The 15194-nt window shown below is 38.8% G+C and overlaps 1 protein-coding gene across 8 annotated transcripts in view; it reads left to right on the top strand.

Moving 5' to 3' along the window:
* Window positions 1–15194, top strand: part of CDC14A (cell division cycle 14A) — a 190951-nt gene that overhangs the window by 139733 nt on the left and 36024 nt on the right. For all 8 annotated transcript variants that reach the window (XR_003510288.1, XM_027536391.1, XM_027536393.1 and 5 more), the window contains one exon: window positions 9291–9450. Coding sequence is in view for 7 of the 8 variants with exons in the window: in XM_027536391.1 (XP_027392192.1) it covers window positions 9291–9450 (160 nt within the window). In the remaining variant the exon portion in view is untranslated. The remainder of the gene's footprint in view (window positions 1–9290; window positions 9451–15194) is intronic.

Raw genomic sequence — 15194 nt, 5'->3', positions numbered from 1 at the left:
GGAGGAGTCAGACAAGAAGGTTATGTAATGATGGAAACAGATTAGATTGAAGCTGGAGGAAGGGGCCATACACCAAGGAGTATGGGCAGCTACTGATGGCTGAAAAACACAAGGAAACAGATTTTCCCTTCATAGTTTCCAGAATGAACCAACCCTGCCAACAATTTGACTTTAGCTCATATGGCACAAGTGGTAAAGAATCTACCAGCCTGCCAGTGCAGGAGACAACAGGGATGAGGGTTCGATCCCTGGATCCGGAAGATCCCCTGGAGGAGAAAATGGCATGCACTCCATTATTCTTGCCTGGAGAATCCCATGGACAGAGAATGCTGTAGCCCGTGGGGTCTCAAGGAGTTGGACATGACCGAGCATGCACACACACATACACAGTGAAACTGATGATAGACTCCTGCCATCCAGAACTGTGTGAAAGCAAACGTGTGTTCTTCTGAGCCACTGGGCTTGTGGTAATTTGTGATAGCAGCTTTATGCAGACAAGAAACTAATCCATCTGTGCACATTGTGTAAATGTGTGTAGATAGTAAATATGTACAGTGAGGTACATAGATCCCAAATGTGCACTCGTGTATTCCAGACTTCTCTTATTCATCATGTTTCTACTTTGGAATATTTGATGTAGTTGAGTCCCATGATTGACATGTTATTTAAGGAAGATTGGGCTGCAGCAATGTATAAGATGAATTTAATGGAGGGAGATTAGAGTCAGAGAGGCTAAAAAGGAGACTGCTAAAATCCAGCAGATGGGGACTTGTCAAAGGGGCTACAAGTTAGACTGAAGAGTTAGAGATGGGCACGAGAGCCTTTCAAGGAGATAAATCTCAAGCTTTGAGGACTGACTAATGATATGAGAGATGAAGAGCTTTGAAGTGTGACTAATGGTATGAGAAATGAAGAGTGTGATGTCAATGATGACGCAAAACCATGAATAAGTAACACGTTCATTAAGGAAGAAAGAAGAGGATTAAAAAGTTTTCTGATAGGTTTTCGCCTGTCAAAAATGACTGAACAAGTTAGAGGGATTGTATTCTTTCAGAAGTGAAAATTCCAATCAGTGCTTTTTAAGTAATGTTAATTCTAAATCTGTGACTTTATGAAAGCTATTTTCCACATTCTTCTAGTCCTTGAACTCCAAAATATGTCCAGGTGTTGATTTCTATGCCGTGAAGAAACCTTCCTCTCATGTCATCGGTGGTAAGAAAGATGTTTATTAGCATCCTTGTAGGCTGGTGAATTTATGTACTGGCAGATGAAGACATCTTTTTTGTTGTGGTCTGAAATTTTATATTTAAATTTTTTCTAGGATATAAGTAAAGCTATTTGCAAAACAACCATCAAGTGTTTTTCTTCTACTAAAAGCTCATGTTCTTAAGCTAAAAATACTATTCTGCACCCAAAATATGTCTTCTACCAAATATCCTCAAAGTTCTTAAAATGCTGCACAAACATGACTCTTATTACTAAGCCAGTCTAAACTCATCCTTCTCAGAGAGAGCCTGTAGAATATAGATAGTATATAGATGGGATCCGGAGAAGGCAATGGCACCCCACTCCAGTACTGTTGCCTGGAAAATCCCATGGACGGAGGAGCCTGGTAGGCTGCAGTCCATGGGGTCGCTAAAAGTTGGACACAACTGAGCAACTTCACTTTCACTTTTCACTTTCATGCATTGGAGAAGGAAATGGCAGCCCACTCCAGTGGTCTTGCCTGGAGAATCCCAGGGACGGAGAAGCCTGGTGGGCTGCCGTCTATGGGGTCGCACAGAGTCGGACACGACTGAAGCAACTTAGCAGCAGTAGCAGCAGCAGATGGGATCAGGCTGCTTTTATGGTTTAATGTTTGATTGAATCTTTGCTGTGTGGTAGTCTGCTGACTTCTTTAATGGTCGTGATCCATTAAAACTTTCATTCATTAGAAGGGGTCCTTGCAGGACAGGCATGCAGTTCCCATGAGGACTTTTAGCTCACAGAGATCTTTTACTTGTGGGTACTCATGTGATGTGGAGGAGATAGCAACCCACTCCAGTATTCTTGCCTGGAGAATTCCATGGACAGAGGAGCCTGGTGGGCTACAGTCCACAGGGTCGCACAGAGTCAGACATGACTGAAGCGACTTAGCATACGGGAACGCACCCATATGATGTATTGTTGTTTTTATGTTTTAATTTCCTCCCAAGACAATAAGAATGCAGAGCTTAAATCTGGACCCTACAGGGAGTTCTATCTTTACACAGTAGAGCTTCCACTTTGAATGAAGTTATCTTTAAGGAATCAGTGTTGTGGTTGAACTTTTTTATTCTTAGATCCATAAATCAGAATTTGACTATTCTGTTATATCATAGATACTGGGCTGGCTTCTCTGGTGGCACTAGTGGTAAAGAATCTCCCTGCCGATACAGGAGACATAAGAGATGCGAGTTCAATCCCTGGGTCAGGAAGTTCCCCTGGAGGAGGGAATGGGAACCCACTCTAGTATTCTTGCCTGGAGAATCCCATGGACAGAGGAGCCTGGTGGACTATAGTTCATAGGGTGGCAAAGAATCAGACATGACTAAAATGACTGAGCACATCATACATGTTTTCATTAACTTCCAGTAAAGTTGGATATTTTTCCACATTGTAATTTAGTTATAAGCCTTCAGTTGTCTGCAGTACTTCTCAGATACTAAGGTATCCAACACTCATTTGGGGATCTTGGGAAATGCGGTTTCTGGTTCAGGATATCTGGGGTGGGACTTGAGATTCTGTCTTTCTAACAACCTCCCAGGGAATTCGATGCTGCTGGTCAACCAGCCACATTGTATAACAAGGGTTTGTGGCTCATTTTTACTTGTAGCTTATGCAATATTTAGTTTGGTGCTTATGGCATTTGGGGAGTTTCACAACTGGATTGAGCCACTGAGTTTCACAACTGGGTTGAGCAACAAAAGAAATGAATAGTTCAACCATTGTTTTTCATTTCAGGAAATTACCAAAAATAAGATGAAGAAAACCTATCCAGAAAAATGGAAAAAATGCTTTAAAATGTCTAGCAATAACAGCTTGAATTTTAAATTATAATTTATTTATAGTATTTTTTAAAGATACATGGACTAGCTGCAGTAATATGGATTAAACTTCTTTTTAGTAATATCTTTTAAAGATTTGAGAACTTATCTTTCCTAAAATATGGAACTTAAAATCTGAAATATTGTGAACAAAGAATTTAAAATAATAATGGGCAATAATGTGGTTTGTTTATTAAAATAACAAGCACAGTGCATAGACTTGAGTTTGCACTATTTATTGGACAGTCAGGTTTTTTTGCAGTAACACTTGATTATATTGCTTTTCAATATTTACTGCTATATCATTTGATCTATTTATTGGCTCTCAGGTGACATTGAATCTACTGGATAACAAAAGTAAGTTTCTAATTCGGATCTAAGTAAAAAGGATAAGGGCTTCCCAGGTGGCCAGAGCAGGAGACGCAGAGACATGGGTTTGATCCCTGGGTCAGGAAGATCCTCTGGAGTAGGAAATGGCAATCTACTCCAGTGTACTTGTCTAGAAAATTCCATGGACAGAGGAGCCTGGTTGGCTACAGTCCATGGGGTCTCGAAGAATCAGACATGACTAAGAGACTGAGCACGTACACACACACACACACACACACACACACACACACACAAAGGGTAAGGTTAAAAAGGAATTTTTGGCAATGGTGGCATCAGAAATTTGTCTTGAAATACTCATGTCAGTTACTGAAGATAGAAGATTGAATGATTTTTGTTTTGTTTCCTGTGTAAAAGGGTTAAAGTTGGGGAAAAAATGTAAACCATAAAACATTAAGTTTACCTACTAAGTTTGTATTTTGATATGTTACCAGCGCTCTAGTTCCTAATTGTGAGGTTCTAGATCCAACCAGTCCATTCTGAAGGAGATCAGCCCTGGGATTTCTTTGGAAGTAATGATGCTAAAGCTGAAACTCTAGTACTTTGGCCACCTCATGTGAAGAGTTGACTCATTGGAAAAGACTCTGATGCTGGGAGGGATTGGGGGCAGGAGGAGAAGGGGACGACAGAGGATGAGATGGCTGGATGGCATCGCTGACTCGATAGACGTGAATCTGAGTGAACTCCAGGAGTTGGTGATGGACAGGGAGGCCTGGTGTGCTGCGATCATAGGGTCGCAAAGAGTCGAACACGACTGAGCGACTGATCTGATCTGATCCCTAAATGTGAATTAGCTAGTGAATTGAATCCTTTTGGGGATTCCCTAAGTCATTTTTCCCCTCTCCTTTTGTATTTCAGAAGTAAGAACTTCCCCCATTCCCTCATAAATTCTTCCTAGTGAGCGAGTGAAGTTGCTCAGTCGTGTCTGACTCTTTGCGACCCCATGGACTGTAGCCCCCAGGCTCCTCTGTCCATGGGATTCTCCAGGCAAGAATACTGGAGTGGGTTGCCATTTCCTTCTCCAGGAGATCTTCCCAACCCAGAGAACAAACCCAGGTCTCCCACACTGCAGACAGATGCTTTAACCTCTGAGCCATCAGGGAAGCCCAAATTCTTCCTAAACATCTTCCTATTAAATCTTCCATTCATACAAGGTAAGAGTAGAACTTCTTGATTACCTATCTTGTTCCTACCTCCTGAATCTTGGGTACTGCTCTCTAGTCTGTCTTCCTTTGATATCAAGTTAGACCATTTCATTAGCCCAGTTCTTTAAACCAGGAACTGCTTGTTACCATAATAACAGAGCAGTTAGTGGAGTAGGCACACAGGGAAGGCTGGGGCTCAGGTCACAGCTGGAGGAGGCCCAAGTCGAGCTAGAGAGTTGGTTGAGTTTCTATATGAAATGACTAAATGGTGGCTTTGGATGGATACTGAGGTCGGGACTAGGTCATACTAGGAAAATATGTGTTGAGGATGGATAAAGAGGAAGCGTTATGGTGTGGAGATGGGATTAAGTTGCAGTCAGGGAAGTTTGGGAGAAGAGGTCAGCTACAAACAGAAGAAGTTGTACAACAATGGCTGCCACTGTTCTCTGAATTCAAAACCAAAAGTATCTACAACAAGACAACTGAAAGGAGGTTTTCTAAAAGACTTGTGAAGATTTTATGTCATAATTAACTATGAATTGGCTTGTAATAAGTCTGAATTAATTCTTCTTTTTCTTATGTCCCAAGCTTGGCTGGCCCAAACCTGAATAACCCAGGGCCAAGACGTGGCCAAAACTAATGACCCCAGCACTGGCTACTTTTCTCAAGACTGTTCAAAGTCACTTCAAAGCACAAGTTCTTTTTTAGCAGAGGGTCAATTATGTCATGCTCTCTTATAAAATGCACTACTTTACTGGAGGATTTACTTTGAGTTGTTATATTAGCTTCATAGGATTTGATTTTTAAATGCTAACTACTTAAAAATACATGTTTTACTTCTTCTGTTTGAGATGAGGCTTTTAAGGTGTAATAGATACCACAATAAAAGCTAGCGTGGTTTCCACTGTCAGTATAAAAAGTATTTGCGTGAAGTTCTGCTTTTTCTTAAGGAGCACTTGAATATCGCATCGCTTAGCAACACACAAATCAGCTTTGACACCTTATTCATCTGTATTTTCAAGTTCAAATCAAGTCTTTCCACTGATGGGACAGATTGAGTCTTTTAAACTGAGCAAGTGAAAGGTGTCACTTTGTCATTTTCATCTTTAGGGTGGCAGCAGCAGCAGAGTTTTCACTTTATAACATTTCAGAATTAGAATTTTTTTCAATTTATCCTCTTGGGCCTTCCAGCTTCTTGCCTTACTTCCCCTCTCTGTGTTTTTTATACCTCAAGACCTTCTCAGGGTCTTCCCTTCAGTTTTGAGATCTAATGTGAATTTCTTAGTATGGCGTGCAGAGCCCATTGTGAGCTGGTTCTCACCTCCTCTCCACTCCTGTGAAGGAGGCGGCCTTCAGCCAAGTTAAACAACCCAGTTTTCCATACATACAGTCTTTGCTATCATTGTTTCTTCAAGCCCATGTGGTTTTCTTTGTCAGGAGATACTCTTGCTGGCTAAGCCCTGCTCATCGTTCTAGATACTTCTGGATTCTCAGATAACTTGTGTCTGATTCTTTCAGTTTGAGTCAGGGGCCCCTTTCCCTAGGCTCCTAAGCAAATCATGGTCATAGGGCTTTACTATTGGATTTCAGTTGTTTATTTTTCACATACTAAACTGGAAATTTCTTGAGGGACAGGAATTCTGTCTTATCTGTATATTTATATCCTTTCTGTGTGTTTCATGTAGCTGATTTTTTCATTATCTGTGACAGGGCTAAGTCTTCTCTCCCTGTGAAGAAGCAATTCTTTATTACTAGGGTTTTGACCAGAGGCCCAAGGCCTCTACTATTTATGAATTTATTTTTTGAAGTATTTGTACAGTACCAAGGACTATGATTTTGTTCACTACTATTGGAAGGATGTAATATTCAAGCATCATATAAAAGGTTATGCTGGATGTTAATAGTAAGTGAGAAAAGTTTGGAGGAGTGAAAAATTAAGGCAAGAATTTTTGAAAATGCAAAGTATCAGGAAGGCTATTCCATGATTTTATGAAGATTTCCACAAAGGAAGAAAAAGTTAAGTTTGTTTTGAATATATATTTTTACAACTGGTATAGAAGAGTTAAATATGATTCAGTGGTTATGCTAGCCTCATCAATGTATGCATCCTAAGTTCAGGAAATAATCCTTGAAAGTTTGCTTCCAAGAAGCAAAAAAAAAAAATTCCCATGGTAGAAGGTAGATATTGCCATACTCCCTAGCAAATTGGTGTGTATCGATATCTGGAATTTTAATTTTATTCATATATTTAAAAATTCACCATATTTTTATTTTAAAATTTAATCTAGTTAGAAACATGGTTTAACCTAGTTTTGATTTTAAAACAATTTTAGGAATGATAAGTTAGTCTTATATATGGACAACATATTTTATATCTATACTAGCTATCTATATCTAAATACTTATATCCATAAAGGCTGTCTCAGAAATTATATCTAAAGGCATTTTTTTCTCTCTTTTGCTTTATTTGAAAAATATTGAAAAGTGAACAAAAGGTAAAAGAAAAATAAAACTTATTCTTTGAAAGTGAAAAAATGAAAGTGAGTTGCTCAGTTGTGTCTGACTCTTTGCAACCCCATGGACTATACAATCCTTGGAATTCTCCAGGCTAGAATGCTGGAGTGGGTAGCCTTTCCGTTCTCCAGGGGATCTTCCCAACCCAGAGATCAAACCCATGTTTCCCACATTGCAGGTGGATTCTTTACCAGTTGAGCCACAAGGGAAACCCAAGAATACTAGAATGGGTAGCCTATCCCTTCTCTAGTGGATCTTCCTGATCCAGGAATCAAACTGGGGTCTCCTGCATTGCAGGGGGATTCTTAACAACTGAGCTATCAGGGAAGCCTTGAAAGTAGGGTAGGAAAAAAAAAAAGAAAGTAGGGTAGGATATTATATTTAAATAAAGAATGCCCCTCCTCAACCGTTCAGTTGCACCCTATGCTGTTAAAATTTTGGCTTTTTTTTCTCCTGACTTCTAAAGGTGCTCTTGTTAAGACAGTGTAGTAATGTACTGCTTGCTATCTTTTATGGTAACAACTTTTAAGAGTTCCTTTTCAAACTTACTCTATCTTCAGCTTTGATCTATATTTTTATTTATTTTCAAACCTTTTTTTTTTAACAAAGGCAAACAGCACATTGTTTTTTTTAAAAAGTCCAAAAGTGTAGACATTGGGAAGTAGAAAGCAAAGTTTCCTTTGTTACCATTCTTGAGGATAACTCATTAATATTTTGGCATATAATCTTCTAAATAACTGTGAACTGTGAATTGTAACATTTTTCATTTTTTCCCCAAAAGATAGGATCACACTTTCCACACTCTGTCACCTAATTTTTCATTCACTAATGTCTTGTTTCATGGCCACTCTTCCCTGTCACCACATGTAGGGCCATCCCAGGCTTTTTTGACTGTATAATATTTCACAGAATAGCTTTACTATAATTTAATAAACCTGTTGTCCACTACATGCCTCCATTATTTTACTATTACAAATAATATTGTATCAAGCATGTTTATATCTTGTACACAAGTGAATATTTCTGTAGTATGATGCCTAGGTATGTATTTGCTTGGTTGGAGGGGTTGCATATGTAAATTTTGCTGTAATTTAAAGGTTAACTTCTTCAAGATTCTCAACAATTTTTAACCATAAACACTAACATTCTGATTTGGGAATAAACTTTGTTTAGAAGGAAAGACGGATTCCTTTCCTGAAGGCCCAATGAGACAGGACATTTCAGGGAGGGTTGTTTTTCCTCTCATGTTTTAACCTGAATTTTCTGTGATATGTGGAACTTTTGAGAGAAAGTATTACTGGGTCTTCCTGTTGCCTCAAGAAAAAAATCTATGTTCTTATTGGTGACATCTCCTTGATAATGTTATTATTTCATTACTTGTTGGTATTCCTTATGATGAACTATTATGTTTTTAGTTGAATTCTAATCTATACAGTATGATATAATATGGAACATGGGGGCGTATGAAGGTGACCCCATCAATAAAAATAGTAGCCCAAAATTGTCATTTTGCTTACACATTTTAAATTATTTTTTTATAGCCTTGAAGATAGTTGTAAATATGCCCTGTTTGAATAAAGGGAAGCTTGTAGATGAACGTCAACTACATTTTCTTTTTCCCAAAATATAATCAATTTGAGGCTATAAACCTTATTTTTAGATCGTAAGAGTGGGTTTGTAAAGTTATACGTTCATGACTTTTTATGATACCACATACAATTAGGTGTGTGTTTAGTACTTTTTAAGGTGATATCTCCATCTAACTTAAGTTCATTCACCTATATCTTTGAGTCCATTTCACTCCAGCTATTTTCACAAATGTATCAATTTGCTATTTTAGAAATATATTACAGATTTTAAATTAATATTTAAAAGAGAAATTAGCTCATAGACTTTATTACTGTGGAAGTTGTTCTAAGCATCTAAGAACCTTAAAAGTCAACCCATGTAGGACTATACAGACATATATTGAAAGAAGGGTGTTTGTGTTTAATATAGAACTTTATTTTGTCATTCAGAAAATGACTTTATTTTCTTTATTCCAAGACTTCATAATCTTTCTAGTCTGATTTGCAAATATCTATCTGGTATATCTTTTTGTCTATGAGATGTCATATTTCTGAAGAGATGATAGTCATTCATTTTAAAAATGATTATTATTTTTTTCTCCTTTTTACAGGAAACAGGCATCACTATGGGTCCAAGGAGACATTTTCCGATCCAAACTGAAAAATAGACCATCCAGTGAAGGAAGTATTAATAAAATTCTTTCTAGCTTGGATGATATGTCTATTGGTGGAAACTTATCTAAAATACACAACATGGAGAGATTTGGAGAGGTGAGTTGTTTTCCAGGAAGATTTTCCTATCTCCTTAAGACTGACATTCTGCATGTCTTCAGTTTTCAGTTGAACACATATAACATAGTCGTATCTCTTCTCTAAATGATGACAGTACTAAATTTTTAGGTGTAGAGGCACCACCTATAAAGCAAGAATAAATGCGAAGAAAGCAATTATCCTTACAAGAAAAAAAGCTGTAATTTAAGGAGTACAATTATAAAGGAGTCTGCTCTGGTTTGGAAACTACTTGCTAAAGCGAAATTGAAAAGCAGACTTTCTATTTGAAAATGGAAATAGATATTAATCAGAAAAATCTTAATGTGATAATTGGATAGTACATACCACAAATGATACATTGCAACCTCAAATACATGATTTCTAAAGTAAGTCCAGAGTTGAAAGCATAACCAGGGGCAATTTTTTTTTTTGAGACTCCAGTAGAAGCAAACCACTTTAAATAGTTGACATACATAGTCTGATTTAATCTGCATAACTAGAGATTAAGTGAGTTAGGCAACATTATCTCTATGTTATCATAGGAAATTGAATATTAGAGAAATTCTAATCTTAGTGTTAGAAACATAATTCAATCCAGGTCTATCTGATTTTAAATCTGTATTTTTTTCTATTATACCTCCTATGTCTGAATAAAAATGGTAGTGATTTACTAAGAATTTTCTTGCCTGGAGAATCCCAGGGACAGAGGAGCCTGGTGGGCTTCCGTCTATGGGGTCGCACAGAGTCAGACACGACTGACGCGACTTAGCAGCAGCAGCAGCAGCAGGCTCATGGGTATTCTTGGAACTAAAAACAACCTGGAAATAATTTGTTCTAATTTTTTACCTTGTGTGGATCAGAAACCTGAGTTGCATAAAATTCTATACTTGCTCAAGGTTACAGAGTTTTTAAGTAGTGGAACCACCTTCAGAGCAGGTAGTCTAGCTGCTAGTTTAGCTTTTTCTATCACAATATGACTACGGGCTTCCTAGATGGCTCGGTGATGAAGAATCCACCTTCCCATGTAGGAGATGTGGGTTGGATCCCTGGTTCAGGAAGATCCCCTGGAGGAGGAAATGGCAACCCACTCCAGTACTCTTGCCTATAAAATTCCATGGACAGAGAAGCCTGGTGGGCTACCATCCATGGGGTCACAAAAAATCAAACATAACAGAGTGAGCGTGTGCTCACGCATCACAGTATTGACTAAGGCAAAGGTAAGCACCTGGTTTATATTTATTTTTATGTCCCTAAAGGGGCAGGAAAGCTATTAAAATATTTAAGCAGCAAGTGCAGATATACATTCTATTAGGCAGTGACAAGGGCCTCGAACAGGCTTAGCCCTCGAGGATGGAAGGAATGTATCATAGCTCTGTTAGGTCAGCAGATGGCAACCCAAACAGATTTGTTTTTTCAGGAATCTGTTTGATTCAGGAAATCAAACAGATATCCTTTCACCAGGAAAGATAATGAGAGTGTTTGGAGATAGGGAGAGTGTTTTCTTCAAGAGGAAGCACGGAGACTGCTGGAGGAACTTAGTTTTCAAGCCTGGGGTCTGTTCTCCAGGACAGTCACCAATGAAGTGGCTGAGTTTAGTGGTTTGACCAGGCGTAAATCTTTTTAGCCAAGGTCGCGTTGACATTCAGAGCCTTTGGAGACCTTTTCTTGTCTTTGTGTTATAGTTTGACCTTTTCAAAGCAAACAGAAAGGATATGGACTGTCATTTTAGTGAGATAATATAGCTAAACAAGAAGGTCAGCATTTCCTCTTCAGGTTGAGTTCAAGTAAATAAGACTTTTGAGTATGGCTTCTGAAGAGGTACATGTGAAAACTGTCTGTCTATCTAAGAAATACATTTATCTTGCAGAAACATAATGCTCTTACTATTATAATCTGTATTATTGACATCTGATAGTTAGAACATTTGTTCTCATACTTTTTTGGAACCCAATTTGTTGAACTTGAGATCAGTGAACATTGATTTATCACTGAAAGGGTGATGAATGCAGTATGATTGAAATTCAAAATACCAGTTTTAAATATGAACATATATTCAGATGTTGGCTGTTTTACCTCCTTCCTCTTTTCAATACCCCTCAAATTAATTACTTTAGTTCTCATTCAGAAGTGCTGTTAGTTTTGAAATTAGAGGACAGAAATGAAAGGGTTCAGAAATACTAGGGAATGATGGTGTGGTTAAGATTGTAGGCATGACATATCTATGGGTTTATAGTTAGCTGACCACTTTATAGTTAGCTGACGCTTTGTGTAAACACCTCTTATGATTCTCAGTCTTTTTATTGCCATGCTTATCTGGTGCTGTCTCCATGAATAGGGGGAGTTAGTTTACTCAAGTGAGTATATATGAGTTAGTGATTTCTTTATCATTCTTGTAATTGGGAAAATACTTTAAGAATGCTGCAAAAATTTTAATAACGTGTTTCAAGTTCTATACCAACATTCAGGATAGAAGCCCATGGAAACCCTGGATATATTTAAGTTTATGTACAAAGAAATTGCAAAAGGCAGTGATCTTCTAAAGGTGTTTTTATTTTTTAAAGTCAGACTGAAAGCAGAAATAGCAAATTATCTTTTGATTTCCAGGCCTACAGGAATTTTCCTGTGATTGGTTATTAGGAAGCTTAGGAAACTCTGTAGTTACCTGATTTGGAGAGCTTGAATGTGTAGTTTTCCAGTGCTTATAGGGTGAGTAAAAGGAAAATAATCAGAAGTATCAACTGGAATGCTTCAGGCCATAGTAATGGAATAGGCTATGGCTTTAATGAATTCTCTTGGTCTGCTCAGGGTTAAGAGAAACCTTTTAAAAACAGGTTTTACCTTCATTGAACGTGGTTGTTAGTACTGGCTAGGCACTATGAAATATACTTGACGGATATGTGCGGGTCTGGAGTGGGCTCCCTGCTCCACGCCCCTGTCTTGCACGGCCCTTTTCCTCATAGTCCTTACTCGCCTTCCTTGCTGGGTGCAATCGTGTCTATCTATCTGCCTTCATCATAATTCTACTCCTAGCCCACAAGGACTTTGTAAATATTACCTGAATGAACAAAGACCGACAGTTTCACAGAAAACAAATAAGAATACAGACATGAAATTGGGAATAATAATTCAAGCTATCCAAGGGTTTATTTTTCTGGGCTCGAAAATCACTACAGATGGTGACTGCAGCCATGAAATTAAAAGACGCTTACTCCTCGGAAGGAAAGTTATGACCAACCTAGGTAGCATATTCAAAAGCAGAGACATTACTTTGCCAACAAAGGTCCCTCTAGTCAAGGCTATGGTTTTTCCTGTGGTCATGTATGGATGTGAGAGTTGGACTGTGAAGAAGGCTGAGCACCGAAGAATTGGTGCTTTTGAACTGTGGTGTTGGAGAAGACTCTTGAGAGTCTCTTGGACTGCAAGGAGATCCAACCAGTCCATTCTGAAGGAGCTCAGCCCTGGGATTTCTTTGGAAGGAATGATGCTAAAGCTGAAACTCCAGTACTTTGGCCACCTCATGCGAAGAGTTGACTCATTGGAGAAGACTCTGATGCTGGGAGGGATTGGGGGCAGGAGGAGAAGGGGACGACAGAGGATGAGATGGCTGGATGGCATCACTGACTCGATGGATGTGAGTCTGGGTGAACTCCGGGAGTTGGTGATGGACAGGGAGGCCTGGAATGCTGCGATTCATGAGTCGGACACGACTGAGCGACTGATCTGATCTGATCTGATCTGATCCAAGGGTAGCACATACTCAAATACAAAATAGTACCAGTGATAAGTGCTCGTTTTGATCATCAGTGGCCTTAGGATCCATTGTGCATTGGGCTTATAAAAAATAGCTTTAAGGGACTTCCCTGGAGGCCCAGTGGTTAAGACTTCACCTTCCAATGCAAAGGGTGTGTGTTCAGTCCCTGGTTGGGGAGCTGATATCCCACATGCCTCCTGGCCAAAAAACCAAAACATAAAACAGAAATAATCCTGTAACAAATTCAATAAAGACTTTAAAAAATGGTTTCAAGAAGATGAAATTTAATGCACCTTATTTAAAGTGCCAGATATATAAGGAGTTAAATGACCTTACAAGGCAACAACAATAGCAACCTAAACAGTGCCTACTATGTGCCTGGCAGTGTTCTAAGCACTTAACATGGATTAAATTTAGTCCTTAAAACAGCTGTATGGAATAGGCACCTTTCTTAGGTCCATTTTACAGATGACATAACTGAGGCAGAGGAAGCCACCTGCCCAACATCACAAAGTAGAGTGGAGCTGTCATTTGAACCCAGGGACTCTGGCTCCAGAGTTAGCCCCCAACCCTAAGGCCTCTCACGGTACCCCGCTACCTGTCCATGGGTTCTTCTGTGTGGCTGTAGTATGTAACCTTAGCCAGTCTGTCCTCAGAAATTTCCCCTGCAATCACTGTTGTTTCTATCCTTTTCTTTTCCTACTCCAGGGTGATAGTCCAGTATTAGCACATCAGTCAGTATATACTCTTGACTTAGAGATATTAATTAGATACAGGTGCTGCTGATGTTTGGCCGAGTTCACATAAATTGACAGTCAGATAAATGAGAATGTGGTGCTTTAATTACCTCACTCAGTTACTATGATTTATAAATATCCCCGTGAACAGGGTATATCTTAGAAATCTATGAAATACAAATTGAATCTCTAAGGCCCTACCTTTAAGCACCTTTCTTTCTACTCGTAGGTCCACTGAGACATTCCAGGTCCAATCTGAGAGTTGCTGGGATCCACCAGAGGCTGTCAGTCAGGGGAGATTTACCATTTGGGGAGCTCACCCAGGCTGTGCTGTTGAAGGAGTGCTGGTGTCTGTGTGTGGCTAGAAGTGGAAGGTCACAAGGCAGTGGTCCAGGTGATAGAGGTCTGAACCAGTGGCAGGAAAAAGGAGGAAAGATGAATTTGGGTTGTTTTTGGTCAGTCACCTCGTCATGTCTGACTGTTTGTGACCCCACGGATTCCAGCATGCCAGGCTTCCGTGTCCTTCACCATCTCCCAGAGCTTGCTCAAATTCATGTCCACCAAGTCGGTGATGCCATCCGACCATCTTGTCCTCTGTTGTCCCCTTCTTCTACCTTCAATCTTTCCAAGCATCAGGGATGAATTAGGGGGGCTCTGATAAATCCAAATTTTTTGTTGATCAGAAGCAACTTATGAAGATGACCTCTTTGCCTTTCCCCAACTTTTATATCTCATAGGTTTAACATCTGAGAGCTGAAAAGAATTTTAGAGATGACCCAGTCATTTTTCCTGGCCAAATCATTTAAATCTGCAAAAAATGCTATTTTCGTCTTTTTCTTTCAGTCCCTTGACTTCTATTTTTACTTGTTTCTATTTCAAACTCTCCTTTTATGTCATTTTTCGATTATAACTCTTCCATCTTATTCCATAGTGTGCTATATTTCATCTAAAAGATCTTTTCTTAATGGCTTACACGATGACCTCCCTAGTAGCTTTCTCTGTTTTATTAATATGTTGGTCAGTAATTTATCCAACTGAAATCTGTGGGCACAATTTATTTGATTTTGGTTTTCATCTTGTCTGTATATAGTGGACAAATTGTAGAATAAAGTACATCTTCATATTTTATGCTATTATTTGCTCTTTAGCTAGACCATCACCTGTTAATAAGAATAGCTTAAAATTTTTTTTATATTATTTTTTATTGAAGGATAATTGCTTTACAGAATTTTGCTGTTTTCTGTCAAACCTCAACA

The sequence above is a fragment of the Bos indicus x Bos taurus genome, chromosome 3 (genome assembly GCF_003369695.1).
Source record: "Bos indicus x Bos taurus breed Angus x Brahman F1 hybrid chromosome 3, Bos_hybrid_MaternalHap_v2.0, whole genome shotgun sequence".
NCBI lineage: Eukaryota > Metazoa > Chordata > Mammalia > Artiodactyla > Bovidae > Bos > Bos indicus x Bos taurus.
Note: the sequence above shows the minus strand (reverse complement) of the source record. Positions and strands in the feature narration are given on the sequence as shown.